This window comes from Martes martes (genome assembly GCF_963455335.1).
Source record: "Martes martes genome assembly, chromosome: 17".
Lineage (NCBI taxonomy): Eukaryota > Metazoa > Chordata > Mammalia > Carnivora > Mustelidae > Martes > Martes martes.
The window spans coordinates 49,642,285-49,657,454 of record NC_137905.1 but is presented as its reverse complement, the minus strand read 5'-3'; the positions used below and the strand labels follow the sequence as shown (position 1 = coordinate 49,657,454).

General features: G+C 57.4%; 1 protein-coding gene across 2 annotated transcripts; it reads right to left on the bottom strand.

The window, feature by feature from the left end:
• Nucleotides 1-357: 357 nt before the first annotated feature.
• CALM3 (calmodulin 3) lies at nt 358-9,834 on the bottom strand. Of its 2 annotated transcripts, XR_013968275.1 has the most exons (7): nt 9,642-9,834; nt 5,168-5,198; nt 2,829-2,972; nt 2,547-2,653; nt 2,206-2,341; nt 851-2,052; nt 358-541 (listed from the first exon to the last, which is right to left on the bottom strand). XR_013968275.1 is itself a non-coding variant. In XM_080827998.1 (6 exons), the coding sequence occupies exons 1-6, from the start codon at nt 9,642-9,644 to the stop codon at nt 2,024-2,026; spliced, it is 450 nt and encodes a 149-aa protein (XP_080684124.1). In that variant the 5' UTR covers nt 9,645-9,834; the 3' UTR covers nt 358-2,023. The 2 variants fall into 2 exon arrangements, 1 of the variants encoding a protein (XP_080684124.1); XM_080827998.1 differs by having other exon boundaries at nt 358-2,052.
• Between the last annotated feature and the right edge of the window lie 5,336 nt (nt 9,835-15,170).

Below are 15,170 nucleotides of genomic sequence, written 5' to 3'. Positions count from 1 at the left end.
TCCTTGCACCCCTGAATGGGTGAGCACTTGGGATTTGCAGTTGGAGGCGGGGCTCCTCTATTTTGGGAAAAGCCCATAAGGATTCTGTTCCATGCCTTCCTACAGTACCACAGGACCCCAGGCCCTCTCCACATCCCCACTTGGGGCAGGCAAGTTAAGGGACTTTCTGTTCCAAATCCCTCTGTCCCCGTGCCCTCTGGGTGGCTAAAGCTCTGTGAGCAGAGGTCCCCCTCTGCTGCCGTGACCAGGATGAGGCTCTGGAGTGAGCTGTGTGCGGGAAAAGCCCTTCCAGGGCGGGGGTGCGGGGCGCACGCAGGGAGCAGGCCCAGAAACAGAGGCAAGCGGGGAAGAGCCACGTCAGGTAGTCACTGTATTTTATTGGAAAACATTGATATATATTTTTCTTCACAGCTTGAACTGAACACAATATTGCCCGGTTAAAAAAAAAAAAAAAAAAAGAAAGAAAGAAGAAATCCCAAACCAAAACACTCCGAAAACGTCCACAGCCTCACGCCTACCTGCCCTTCCCCTCAGCTCTTGGCTGGGTCTCCCATGACGCCCCGACCCTCCCCTCCCCTCCCCCGGAGGCTGGGTGCCAGAGGGTGGATGAGGAGGTTCTCAAAGCTGGGCAGGTCCCAGGAGAAGCCACTTGAACAACCTGGGGGGGTGGGGGGTGGGGCAAGATGAAATGAACAGAAAAAAGGAGAAGAAGAATCCAGACGACCGAACTGCCCACATTGACTTACTTGTCCCAGAGGCGAAAATCAGAAGCAAGGTCACGGGTCATGCTGGGGGAGTGTGGGGGGCAGGCGGGGGGGGGGGAGGGGAGAGAGGGCGCGGAGACCAGCACGGGTGTTACGGAGCCAACCGAGTCACCGCGGAGAAGCGGGAGGGGCCCGGCTGACCAGGCCGCGGAGCTGCCCTCGGCTGCCGGTCCCGGGCCAGCTGGCCCGTAAGACTGTCTTATTGCAGGGGTGTTCTCTCCGGAGCGTGGCGGGCTCATCTTCCCTCTCTCCACCCTCCAGCTAGCCCGGCATGGTTTTCGACAGGATCAGTTTTAAGGGGAATAAAGAAGAAAACCAAAGGAGAACCTGTACGGGACAAAGCAACATCCCTGGCTCCGCGGCAACAAGGGGCCTTTGGCGCCGGGTCGGGGAGGGTGGGAGGGGGTCGCACGTGGCAGCGCGGGTGGCATGGGACGTTAGCACCAGGTATTTACAGAACAGCTCGAGATCGCTTTAGGAACACGGGCACGTACAATTCGCAGAGCGGCCATCTCAGCAGCCCCCACCCAGCCCACCCCCAGGAAACCGATCAGATGGTCTCACATCAGCCAGTGGGACCGGAGCGGCGTCCACTCTATCCGTCCCCTTCCAGGAGTCGGCCCCCTCCAGCGGGAAAAAGAATGCCAGCTTCCAAGACTCCCTCGCCCCCATCCTGGACCATATCCAAGTCCACACCGCGACTCAAGTCCCCCCCCTCCCCCCAGCCCTTCTGGAATGCCTCTCTCGGCACCCCTGCCCCGAAAGGCTGCTGGGATGTGCACAGGGAATCACAGGGCCGGTCGCATGCAACAGCGGAAGGCATGCTCTCCTGCCTGGGCGAGGCCTCATCCCCTCCCCAGCAGGGCCGGGGACAGGGCCGGCAGCCACCCCAGCACCCAAAGTCAGAGGACACATGAAAGGAAACAAACCAAAAGAGAGGAGAGCCACCCGGGCTGGAGGAGGAGGGCAGAGGCTCCCCTCGGGGGAAGGGGGCTGCGTCCAGGAGTGCATCAGGCCTCGGAAGATGAGAACGGAAAGGGGGGAGGGCGAGAGGCGGAGATGAGGGGCACGGGAGGAGACTCAAGGAGGGAGAAAGAGCAGTCATGCAGCTTGGGACAAATCTTTTGTTGCTTTATCAGATTCTCAGTCAATCAACTGGTGTTTGCTAGAACCGGGGAACGCAGGGGAGTGTTGAAGAGAGCGCGCGCGCGAGAAGAGAGAGAGCACGAGAACGGGCATCACCAGCTGCCCAGGGGCCTTCACTTGGCAGTCATCATCTGTACAAACTCTGTGAAGCGAAACAGAAGGAGGGGGTCAGAGCGGGCGAGCGGGCCAGGCCAGCGGCCCTCCCGGACACGAGGGACTGGCGGCTCGCTCCTGATGTCGAGCCGCGGACTTGCTCCGGAGACCGGCCCCCGCCCCGCCCCCAGCGGCCACTTACCTTCATAATTGACCTGGCCGTCCCCATCGATGTCGGCCTCTCTGATCATCTCATCCACCTCCTCGTCGGTCAGCTTCTCACCCAGGTTCGTCATCACGTGACGCAGCTCGGCAGCACTGATGTAGCCGTTGCCGTCCTGGGCACCGGGACAGGGCAAGGCTCTGAGCCGGCCAGGGACCGTCAGTCACCGCCACCCGGCAGGGGAAGGGGTGAGGTCGCAGGGCAAGCCGGCAGCGGAGCCGGCACTGGGACCCAGGCCTCGGGGAAGTGGCGTCCCGGGGCCCCACGCAGTCTGTCCCTCTGCCAGAGCACTAGAGCTACTGTGGGAGACGACCGCCTACCTTGTCGAAGACACGGAAGGCCTCTCGGATCTCCTCCTCGCTGTCCGTGTCCTTCATCTTTCTGGCCATCATGGTCAGGAACTCGGGGAAGTCAATGGTCCCATTCCCTGGAAGGCGGGCAGGGGAGTCAGGAATGTTTTTGGCCCGGACCCTGGGAGACTGCCCCAGAGCCCTGGCAGAGGGGACGCAGGTTCATCCGTCGCCCCAAGGGAGGCTCCCAATGGTCCTGAGATGCGAGACCGAAAGGGGGCCACCCCCCCCCCACCGCCCCACGGGGCTCACCGTCCGCGTCCACCTCGTTGATCATGTCCTGTAGCTCTGCCTCAGTGGGGTTCTGTCCCAGGGATCTCATCACCGTCCCCAACTCCTTGGTGGTGATAGTCCCGTCTCCATCCTTGTCAAAGAGGGAGAAGGCCTCCTTGAACTCTGGGGTGAGAGAGGGAAGGAATCGGAGGTCAGGGACCACAGGGAAAGCCTCCGTGAAAGGCGGCCACAGGAGTCCTCCCGGAAGGAGCCAGGAGGAGCCTGCCAGTCCAGGCCCCTCGCTTCGGTGCTGGGGGCAGAGCCCTTCCTTTCTTTGGTCAACATTTATTAAGCACCTGCCTTGGCCAAGCTAGCTCAGTGAGGACCAAGGGGAAACAGGCTGACAGGGGTCCGCAGAGAAGTCTACATTTCTTTCTGGTCCCTGGCTTCGGCCTCTCCCTCCAATGATGAAACGGACTGCTGTCATGGAGCGGACGAGAGCGGAGAGAACCCTCCGTGTGAGGCGCGCCGGCCACGGTCGGCTGGCCGCGAGGGGCAGGGGAAGGTGCAGGATGCCTTGGGCGGTCCTCCCGGGCCAGTTCCCCGCACCGAGCGGGCGGTGTGCGGCCGGTGTGCCGTGGCATCGGGGCGGGGGGGGGTGCGTGGCGACGCGGCGGAGAGGTGGGGGGATGGAAGCAGAGGGGACGGCTGCCAAGCTGGGATGAAGAGCGAGTGGCGCTGAGTGGGAAGGCCACAGCTGGGGACGCATCAGGCGCGGGGAGAGGAGCACGTGGCTGCTGCCCTCCCACTGGGCCCATTTTGGCACCGGGTGCTCCCTACCCCCAAACCCTGGGAGAACAGATGCCTGGCAGCCTATTCCCAGAGAGTGTGGGCTGGGGTGAGGTGGTGGACAGTTTGCTAATGGGGACAGGGTGGGGAGCCTAGTTTGTGTTTGTGTCACGTAAGGGCAGAGCCCGGGCGTGGGTGGCAGGTGCGGCGGGAGACGCTCGCACAGCCCAGAAGCTGCGTTCCCGAGCCTCTGGGCCACAGGGACAGGAGTCTCCTTGGGGATGCCGGCACCTCTCTGTACTGAGGCCTTGTGCCTCTTGTGGAGGGCAGGACCCGGAGCTCATGATCACTCCATAACCAGGCGGTTCTCCAGCTTTCCTCCATGGGTCTCCATGGCCAGAGTTTAGAAGATGAAGGTGTGACTGCGTGCTGGGGGCGGGGGCAGGGAGGAACGGAGAGAAGACGAGTCCACTCTGGCCTCCTCCCGTGTCGGCGGCGTACTCGGCACTTAGCCTGCAGCCTGTTGGACCTGACAGCAAAGCTGGGGCTGGAGAGCTGCTGGGGCCCAGGGCCCATTCTGTGAATCCTTCCTCCTGTCTGCTCTGAGCTGGCCCAGAGCTGGGGGTAGAAACCGAGAGCTGGCTTCTGTCCTAAGCAGCTCACGGTCTTGGGAGAGGGAGACGGAGAAGCCCACCGAGTGACGCGATAGTTCCTGTAGTGGTGACCCTTCTGGGGTGGATGGGCCAGGTGGCTCCAAAAATGAATTAGACAGGATTCCAGGATTTCTGCCGGCTTCCTGGGGGATATACGGCCATTCCTTTATCCACCTACGTGGCCAACAAAAATTTACGGAGCTCCTACTATATTCTAGGCACTGAAGGTACAGCAGGGACCAACAGAAACAGCCCCCAACGCAAGGAGCTCACGTCTAGTGACAGGAGATACAGCAGGCGAAGACACGAAATACTTCCGACAGTGAGAAGAGCCACAAAGGCAATACACAGGGCGACGGGCCGGAGGGTAAAGGAAGGCTGTCCGTCCGGGCAGGGAGGGAAGGCCTCTCCGAGGTGACATCGGAGCAGAGACCCAGAGAATGCAAAGGAGCTGCTCACGCCAGGAGCTGGGGGAGAGTCCTCTCTGGCCGAGCAAAGTGACTCGAGATGTGTGAAGGGGAGTGCAAAGCACAGGCAAGTGCAGAGGTGGCAGTGACAAGCCATCCTCTGGATGGCTCCTGAAGCGGGACAGGAGGCTCACCTTTGGAGCCCAACGGCGGGAGCCGGGACCGAGAGCTGGGTTTACCCTGCAGCCACCAAGCAGTAAGAGGCCCCCAATGGCCCGCAGCCAGGAGAGGACATGGCTCTGACATCTGGTGCATGCCCGGCTCAGGGCCATGGGGGTCTGTCTGGTGTTCCTGGGGGGCAGTGTGCTTCTACCCATGGTCCCCAGAGTTCTAAGCACAGGACCCAGCACTGGGGCAGGGGCCACATGAGTCCAGCTGTCAGCTGCTACTCCCGCCGGGGTGAGAGCCAGCTGGGGATGCACAGGCCTTCCTGGGGCAGGGCGGGGAGGAGGAGGGTAGGCAAGCTCACCTGCGATCTGCTCCTCGGTCAGCTGGTCAGCCTGGAAAAGCGAGGAGGAGACAGTCAGTCCCGGGGCTCACCCGCGGTGGTCCCCACGTCCTGCCCGCTCAGCCCGGCAGCCCCCTGGTGAGGCCGGCTCCACAGGACACCCCCTGCCCCTGGGCTAAGGAGCTGCACGCCAGGGTCCAGGGCTGCAGGAAGGCCAAGTTCTGGGAGGAAATGTGGGGATTTAGGACTCTGGGAACTAGAGTGGACTGGAAACCCAGGCCTGCCTGCCATGGGGCCCAGTTAAGTTGCCCAGACCCAAGGCCTTCCAATCGTGACCCAGCGCTTGGGAGCCACGATGGGTGGGGAGACGGCCTGCTCCAGTCCAGCCCAGCCCAGCCCAGCCCAGCCCAGCCCAGCCCAGCCCAGCCGAGCCAGCACAGCGGGTTCCTGTCTCTGCTTAGCTGCTGCACTGCTGCCACCGAGAGCCCCAAGGGGTGAGTGAAGGGAGTACTTGCCCTGGAGGCCTAATCAGGCATTTCTAGAAGGCTCCAAACTGAAGCAGGCCAGTCCTTGGGTAGGACAGAGGGAAGATGTCTGGGGCTCTCGGCTAGTTTCTGTGTCACCTATTTGGACGCAGCTGGCAGGAATTCTCCTAACTGGTCGCTCTGAATCACTCCGGGTACTCTGGTCGGGCCACAGGCAGCCGCCCCACTTCCCCGTGCACAGGGCAGGCGCAGGGCACCGTTCTGTTCTGTTCTGTTCCTTTGGGGCCGGAAGGGCCACGGCTGGCCCGGGGAGGGGCTGTGGGACCCAAGTCAGCTTCCCCGGGCTCTGCTGCAGCTTTTAACCCTTTCCAGTCCTGGCCGCTCTGGGGACTGGCCAGGTGGGGGCAGGGAACCCTTGTTGCATGCTGGGTTTGGGGATGAGGCAGAGGAGAGGCACGGACCAGCTTTTTCTGCACCGGTGTCCCGCAGAGGAGCTGGGCAGGCGGCTGAGCCCCAACATTTAGCTTGAGGCAGCAAACACATGAATTTTCCTTGGTTTTTGCCAATGTCGCCAAGAGGGCACCACCCTGCCTTGTGCCCAGACGAGCGCCCCCTCCTTTACTTCCTTTTACAATCGGGAAAGGGGCTCCGCGTCTCCGGCAGGGCTCCAGCCTGGAAGCTGAGAGCCCTCAAAACCAGAGCAAAGAGAGCAAACCATCTGCACCACGGTTCCGGAGCTTCCCCGCAAGCTAGCAGTGACCCGCCCACCCCCACCCCGTCCCAAATAGAAGAACTGGTCACATCACAACTGGTCTAAAATGTCCTTTACGGGTTTTTTTTTTTTTTTTTTTTTTTAATCAAAGGGGGAAGGAACTTGAGGCCAAGCCCCAAAAAGGCAGAAGGGGAGGGAAATCAAAGTGATGATGACAGAGGAGAGACGGCTAAGGGAGGAGGGAAGAAGGAAGGTAGAGAAGGAAAAACACACACATTCTGGAAAAGTCCAAAGACTAAAGGGACGGCTAGGAGGCCAAACGGAGACCCTTCTGCATTGCCTCCAAAGGAGACTCGGGGCTGCTGGGCTCTAGATGCCAAGCCGGCGGCCCCGGCCCACAAGCCCCCTGCTCGGGCCACTGCCCTTGGCTCCCACGGGCAGAGAAGCCTGGTCCTGACACCCGAGGAAGCGGCTCGGGGAACGCGAGAAGACAGGATGGGCTTCTGGTTACCAAGGCCAGGCAAATGCCAGGGGAGAGGGAAGAGAAGGAGCCGAGGGCAGAGAACAGGCTGGGGAGGAGGGCAGCCGTTCTATCTGCTCCTGGTTCTCTCTGCCTGGCCCAGACTGGAAGGAGCTAGCCCGAGTAGGGGGGGGCTTTCCCACCCCTACCGCCCCACTCTGCAAGAAGCCCAATTGTTCCCCCACTTTGGGCAGCCCTGTCAGGGGCTGGGACACGTGGCCCCGCATGCCCAGGAGTGGCTCTGAAGGGCTGGGGCTGCCACCCGCGGCTGGAAGGCAGGGATGATCCACACCAGGTACGGGGCTGTGGCAAAGAGGCCTGGCTCTGCTTCTAGAGCCCGTCAGACACTCTCCTGCCTGTTAAGAAGACCCTCTCCCTGACCCCCGTGGGGTGAAGGAAAGGTCCCGGCTCCCAGCTATGGATCTCAAGGCATGGCTGCTGCCCACAGCACTGATCACCCAAGAAACTGTTATCGCCGGGGACCCCTTCTCAGGATTTCTTCCCTTTCAAAATCTGAGAATTTTACGCTTCCAAAAAATTGTCTCCAAAACAACCCAGCTGGTCTCCTGCTTCCTTATTCCTCATCTTCGGCTCCAGCAAGGGGCCAGACAAGAGAAAAAAAAAAAAAAAAAACCCTGGGGTGGGGGAGGGAAGAGGTATTATTTCTCTGCCGTGACCCAGCCCCCAGCCAATGCCAGAGAGCAGTGTTAGATGAGAGCTGAAACCAAGGCCAGGGCCCCTCACCCGGGCCAAGGAGAGCCACAGCGCTCAGGCCAAAGTCCAAGGCCGGTGACCAGGGCTTGTCCCACCCACACCTTGCAGATTACAAGTAGGAAGAGAAACTAGCTGGGGCCGAAGCTCAGGTCCTGTTTGGGATGCGATGGGGGGTGGGAGGGGGCTCCTGGCACCAGTCAGGAAGGCCTTGCGGGCCCCTAGAGCAAGGTTCTGCTGGGGGAAAATAGGGTAGTGGCAAGAGGAGCCACTAGGTCTGTGTCAGCAAGTCTGAGATCTGATACACAGCAGCGGCTGCTTGCTCTCCCTGGCCTTGCCAGGGAGGAGGGCTGCGCGCGGTTCCGAAGCTGAGCCTGGGGGGGCTGTGGGTGCTGTGGGTGGCAGGGAGCAGGAAAGAACCAGTCTGCTGGTTTTCTCTCAAAGCTCCAGCTGTGTGAATGAACAGAGGCGCTCAGTGAGGGCCCCGGACGGAACAAGTAGCCCTCGGGCAGAAGAAGGGGTCCCTCTGGAGGTCCTCTCTGTTCCAGCTCTGCAGCCCCCTCCCTGAGGCCACCGGAACAGGCGTCTGATTGTCACCGACGCCACACTGTACTGCACTGTCATTTGGCACAAGTGAGGAGACGCGCAGAACAGTGCCCGGAGCTGGAGACCACAAGAAAACCAGCACTCCTGTTTGGAAAAAGCAGCTCTCTCGGTCTGAAAGGGGCAGCGAGGGGGTGAGATTCGAGGCTGAAAAGGCTGGCTCATTTGATGCATCCCAAACTTTGGTCCCCCACCCCCCCATTTCATGCTGCTTCAGTGCGCAATAGGGGCCTGAACAACTCCACCCACCTGCTCCCACAGCCAGGGCGCCTCCTGCCCAGCCCCATCCTTCCTGGGGAAGGGGGACCGTAGGGCCACTCCCTTCAGCCTCTGCAGCCCACTCCCCATTTAGACTGAACAGTCTTTGTCCTGGTCTTTCCCTGGAGACTTCCAGGGAGCAGCCCACATCCACCTCCAAATCTAGGCCCACCTTGGCTGCCATTCATTTTCTCCTCCGACACCCCCCCCACCCCCGCCCTCCTTCCACCTCACCTCCCACAACCCAAGCCAGGCTCCTCTTCTACCCCCACCTTCTCAGGGACCCAATGCAACACTCCGCCCCAGCCCCCTCCCATGAAAACCAACCTCCCTAGTTCAACAGCCTCAACCCGCTAGTAACCTCAGAACCTTTTCTGGCCGCCCCCCAAACCAACCACGAGGTCTCCTGCTCCCCCACCACTGGCAAGCACCAGTCTCACCATTCCCTCTTAACCATCTCCCCGACCCCAATCCTTTTCAGGCCCTGCAGGCTCCCAGAGCATCTTCCAACCTCCACTGCTACCCACCCCAGGCTCTTCCTCCCCTAAGCTTGCACCTCACCCTCCTCCTCCTCCTCCTCCTCCCTCTGCAATGCTGGTCTTCCCAGAACCACCCCCTTCCCCTCCAGGGTCTGATCTGCAGAAGTCGCCCCCATCCCTGCGACTCTCCCCACCCAGGTCCAGCTACACACGGCCCCCTCTCGGGAGCTCGCCGGCAGCCTGGCCTTCCTCTGATCTCCCTTCCCCGCATCCTTTGAGGACCCAAAGTCTTCATTAGGGCCCGAATACCCCCTTCCCCAGCCAATGCTTCTTACCTCACCCTCCAAGGGGTCCAAACACCCCACCTCAGAGATCCAACGCTCCACCCTGGGTCCTAAAGTCCTTTCTGGTGTCCAAACCCCCTCTGAGGGTCCAGATGCCCCATTCTGGGTTCAGATGCCCCCTCTGAGAATTCGGGTGCCCATTTTGGGGTCTAAATACCCCACCTGGTATTAAAAGTCGCTTTTGAAGCTCCTAACCCTCTTCCGGGATCCAAACGTCCCGCTCTGGGTTCGAAGGCCCCCAACAGAGGGGCCGAGAGGGGTCCAGGGGCGCTCGCCGGGGCCCCGACACCCCCTATGCCGGGTCCACTCGCCCCTTCAGGAGTCCTGCCCCGCCGTGCCCGCCTCAGAGCCCCCAGCCTGGGCGGCCCCCCAGCCTCACTCACCATGGCGAGGCCGGGGTGTCCGGAGCGCGGGGATCAAGGTTCCTCCGGCGGCGGCAGCAGCTGCAGCAGCTCGAGCTCCGCCGCGCGTCCGCGCCTCCACACTCACTGCCCGCAGCGCGCGCCGCCGCCGCCGCCTCCCGCCCCAACGGTCCTTCAACGGCCGCCGCGCGCGCGCCCCGCCTCGCCCGGCCCCGCCCCGCCCTGCCCGCGCGCCGCCGCACTGCGGCTCCCGCGGATCCCTCCGCGCCACACTCCGCACCGACGGACCCGCGGATCTCTCGCGCCCGCCCCACACAGAGCCGGGCTTTGCCTCCGGCCGCGCGCGGCGCGCGCGCGCGGACCCGCCGCGGGACTACTTTTGGTCGCCGCGCGCTCCGCCCCCCTGCGTCCTCTCCACTTGCCCCCCCCACCGGCGGAGGGACATCGCTGGTGTGGCGCGTGACGCGTCCCTGTGTGAGCCGCGCCGCTATTGGGCCTGGGCCATGGGGGAAATGAGAGCGCGGTGCCGATTGGTCCGGCCTTCCCTGCAATGCGTCAAACTGGGGCGAGCCACTGCGTGGTGGCGGTGGGGAAGCCTGAAATGTGCGGCCGCGGGGAGCCGTGAGGTGTAACGAGGCGAAGGGAGAAGCTGCGTGGATGTTAGAGATGCAAACACATCGTCTTGGTGGCCAGGGAGTGTTAAAAGGGCTGGCGGAAGATGCAGAAGGAGTATCTCGGGTCTCCCCTCTAACAGATGGAAGATGGTGCAATCCAAAATGCTGGGGTTTGGAGGCCCCGCCCCCAACTGGGCCCTTCGAGGTGGCGGGGTCTTCAAGGTTTTGCTCTTCCAGTAAAGGTTTTTCCAGTAAAGGTTCCACCTGTGGGGACAGATGTGCGGGACCTGCTTCACGCTTGATCAGCTCAGAGTCTATGAATTGGGGCCGTCACAGGACAGCCTCTGGGAACTGGGCACTCATGCAACCTGTGTTTGGCTGGACTGGGGAGACCGTACTTCCCAGCCATTCTCCTGGTATCTCCTAGACCCACCTGATTCTTGCACTTCTTGTACCAAGATTCCAGCCTTAGGAAGAAAAAGAATGCGAAGATGAGCTGAAAACTGTTTCCTGGAGCTCAGAAACAACCTTTTTTTGGTTTAGAATAGGAGATGCCATTGCTGTATGTGCCCCGCCCCTCATCCCCCTACCCTTGGCCGAGGAGGATTGGGGAAGTGAGTCAGGCTGGGCCAATCCTTTTGTCCCACCTGGAACAGAATGTATAGGTTGAATCAATGAATGAGTCCTTCCCTGGGTTTTTGGATTTGGAGTCTGGGTGCAAGAAGTCTTTGCCTTTGCGGCGTGGGGGTGGGGGGTGGCGTTCTGGCTGGTTCAGTCGGAACATACCATTCTTGATCTTGGGGTTGTGAGTTCAATCCCCACCTTGGGTGTAGAGATTCCTTAAAAATAAAATCTTTTAAAAAAGAAGTCTTTTCTTTATGGGTGGCGAGGCTTTGAAGGAATAGGTCCGGAGCTGTCTGTGGCCATTTCCCCACTCCTGGAGGAGAGAATAAAACTGACACCAGGAAGAAGCAAGTAAGAGATGGAATGAGAGCCCTGTTGACATTTACTACCCTGGTTCCAGTACTCTCGAGGCCGGCTGCACACCATCATGTCAGGACTTTGAGTACACTAACTATTAAAATTTCCCTCAAGAGGCGCCTGGGTGGCTCAGTGGGTTAAAGCCTCTGCCTTCAGCTCAGGTCATGATCCTGGGATCCAGCCCCGCATCGAGCTCTCTGCTCAGCGGGGAGCCTGCCTCCCCCGCCCCCCCCCCGTCTGCCTCTCTGCCTACTTGTGATCTCTGCCTGTCAAATAAATAAATAAATCTTTTTAAAAAATCTTAAAAAAAAATTTCCCTCGAATCCCAACTAGTTTGAGTTCAGTTTTTATCACTCGCATCCAAGCAACCTGACTGAAAAGCCCACACTCCTAAACACCATTACACTACCAGTGAGAGTGATTGGATTTGTCTTCGATTATCCATTCTCCCTCTCTTCTAGAGTAATAGAAACATAGCTGGGCACACTGCCTCCCCCAATAAAAACTACGTTCCCCAATCTTCCTTCCGTTTAGGGGTGGTCCTCTGATTGAACGAGGGCCAAAAAGGAGGTGAGCAGAAAAGATGCGTGCAACTTCGGGGTATCCTCTTAAAGGGAGGGGACGTGCCCTCCTTCTCTCTTGCCTGCTGCTGGAGCAGCCGTCGTGGGCGTTAGGAGACACCAATGGTGAGTTGGGATCTTGATAATTTCCTGGAGCAGAGCTCATCCTTTCAGCCCCATTGCCAGACTTTTATTTAAGACAGAAATAAGTTTCTGTATCACTTCGTTATAGCAGCCAAACCCACACTTGCCTCCCAGCTCCGTGCCCCCTTGCTTACTCCCCTAGGTGACTGTCCTCGCTTTGGTGGAAGCTGACTGTAAGGCTCACAGTGTGATTCAGGCATTAGCCAATCAGCAGGTCCTACGTCCTTGCCTCTGAACCAATCAAATTGCTCTGATTTGTTCTGAGCCCAACGTGTGACCTTTTTTTTTTTTTTTTTTAAATCTATGGCATAATTTCCATTCAATAAAATGCCACAGATCTTAAGAACTCAGTTCAGTGAGTTTTGATAATTGCCTACAACTTCATAACCACGATTCAAGACAAACTATGGAACATTTCCATCGCCCCCAGAAGTTAGCTCCCATGTGGACCTTTCCAGTCAATTTCTGTACCCTTCAGGCAACCACTGTTCTGGCTTCTGTCATTGGAGATTAGTTTTGCCTGTTCTAGAGTTTTATAGAAATGGAATCATTGAGCATTTTTTTTTGTTTGTTTATCTCGGCATTCTTTTGCTCAATGTAATGTTTTTGAGCAAAAGTTGCATGGGGACATTCATCCAAGGAGCCTCTATTTGATAAATCTGGTGATCCTCATCTCCAAGCACCTCCTTTCCAGGCTTGGTAAATGATCTTACAGACCTTACAGGGATCTTCCTGGGCTTCCAAGCCTCAGGTTGTCCTACACTACAGCCAGCCAAGACTCCGGGTAGTGGCTTCAAATCTGAGCCGGGGCGCCTAACTTCAGTGGATTAGGCCTCTGCCTTTGTCTCAGGTCGTGGTCTCAGGGTCATGGGATCGAGCCCCACATCCGGCTCTCTGCTCAGCGGGGAGCCTGCTTCCTCTCTCTCTCTCTCTCTCTCTGCCTGTCTCTCTGCCTACTTGTGATCTCTGTCTATCAAATAAATAAATAAATAAATCTTAAAAAAATCTTCTGAGCTTTCGGAATGATCAATAACACTGAGGCTCAACCCTATTATAATCAGGGGAATTCAAATTATCGTCCAGACAAATGCTATGTTAACCTTAAAACTGTTGGTTATTTTGCCAGCAAACATGGGTTTATTTGGGGATAACAGAGCACTGCTGCTAGGTAGTAAAACCACAGGCACGTCTGTGAACAAAAGAGAGGAGCTCTCATTTGGTGGTGGTGGTGGGGTGGGGGTAGGTTGGCGAGAGGTTGTTACAAACCAAAAGTCCATTGGAGTAATCTGGGAGTTTGAAGTATAGAGGCTGTTCATTGGTTGGGTTGTGACTGCTCTCATTGGCTGGGCCGTTGCTGGGCAGGAGAGAATCTTTCTTCCTCCTCGGGCCATTGTGAGTTGAGCTTCTGCGTGCTGGGAATGCAAAATCCTTTCTTCTTGTTGGGGTCCACAATTGGAGGGGTAGGGAGTGGGAGCTCCCTCTTCTGGCCTCCCGCCCTCATTTTATTTTTTTATTTTTTTAAAGATTTTATTTATTTATTTGACAGACAGAGATCACAAGTAGGCACAGAGGCAGGCAGAGAGAGAGGAAGGGAAGCAAGCTCCCTGCTGAGCAGAGAGCCCAATCCGGGGCTCAATTCCAGGACGCTGGGATCATGACCTGAGCTAAAGGCAGAGGCTTTAACCCACTGAGCCACACAGGCACCCCCGGCCCTCATTTTAAGTGAGGTTTCCTTTTATTGATGTTCGCCCTGGGTCAAGGGGGCCCACGCCACGATTGGGTGACCCTGTGATTTCTTTGACATCCACTCCTGTGCTCTCCCCCTCACTCTGTCTGTTCCAGCCACTCTGGCCTCTTTGCGGTTCCTTGAACACTTGTGTCTGCCTCGGGGCTTTTGTACTCTTTCCTCTTCTTCGGATGTTCTCACAATAGCCACAGGGTTTTACTTTCCCTTACGTTCAAGTCCTGGTTCAAATGACACATTCTCAGGGCTCCTGGCTGGCTTGGGCAGTAGAGCATGTGACTCTTGCTCTCAGGATTTTGAGTTCAAGCCCCCATGGGGCATGGAGACTATTTTAAAAAAGAAAGAAGGAAACGAAAGATTCTAGCAAACGACATGTTCTTGATGGTCCCATTTAAAATTGTAACCCAACACTCCCAAACCCTTTTACCTGGCTTTATGGCTTTTTGTAGGAGTGACCACCTTCTCAAATATGAGAGTATGTTATTCTTTTCATAGTTTGAATCTGGCACTGAAGCTCCATGAGGTTAGATCTTCCTGTCTTTTGTGCTCACTGTTGTCTGCAGCGTCCAAACTAAAAGCCAGGAATGTAGTAGGTGCTTAAGAAACGTGTTTGTTTGTTTGTTTAAGATTTTATTTATTTATTTATTTATTTGGCAGAGAGAAAGACACAGTGAGAGAGGGAACACAGGCAGGGGGAGTGAGGGAGGGAGAAGCAGGCTTTCCACTGAACAGGGAGCCTGATACGGGGCTCCATCCTGGTGCCCCCGGGATCATGACCTGAGCTGAAGGCAGACGTTTAACCAACTGAGCCACCCGGGTGTCCCAAGAAACCTGTTTTGAATTAAGAAAAACGAGGAGATGGAACTCTCCTACACTGTTGGTGGGAGTACATGTTGATAGACTCACTCTAGTGAGTGAATCAGTTAGGTTAGACTAGGACCGCAACAGTCTCGGTGAATACGGTTAAAATTTCTTTCTCCCTCATGCAGTCTACTGTGGGTCTCAGCTGCTCTGCAGGACAGCTGTCCTCCACATGGTGACTCACTAACCTGGGCTCCGTCATCTCTCCCCAAGGTCTCTACGTTGCCACAGCTGAGGAAGACAGAGCTCGGAGAATCTCCTGGGGCGTTTTCGTGGACTCAGTCTGAGAGTGACACCTCTCACTTGAGCTCACATGTCATTGTTCAGAACCAGCCATGTGGGGGATGGGGAAGTCTATTTTCTCACGTGCCCTAGGAGAAGGCACAGGAAGTAGGATTTGATGACCATAGCATGGTCTTGGCAACAGAGAGCCATTGGACAATCTCTATAGGCAAGTCAAACGTGCACATTTGCTAAAACCTAGCAATTCTATTCTTATATGTATCCCGATCAGTCACTTTCAAGCTTTTCTGAATGAGATTCATAATAGGAACTACATTTACATAATAACCCAGGCATATAATTAATATATATGTATACATAATTAATAGATGCATTCTGTATATGAACACAAATACTGAAACAT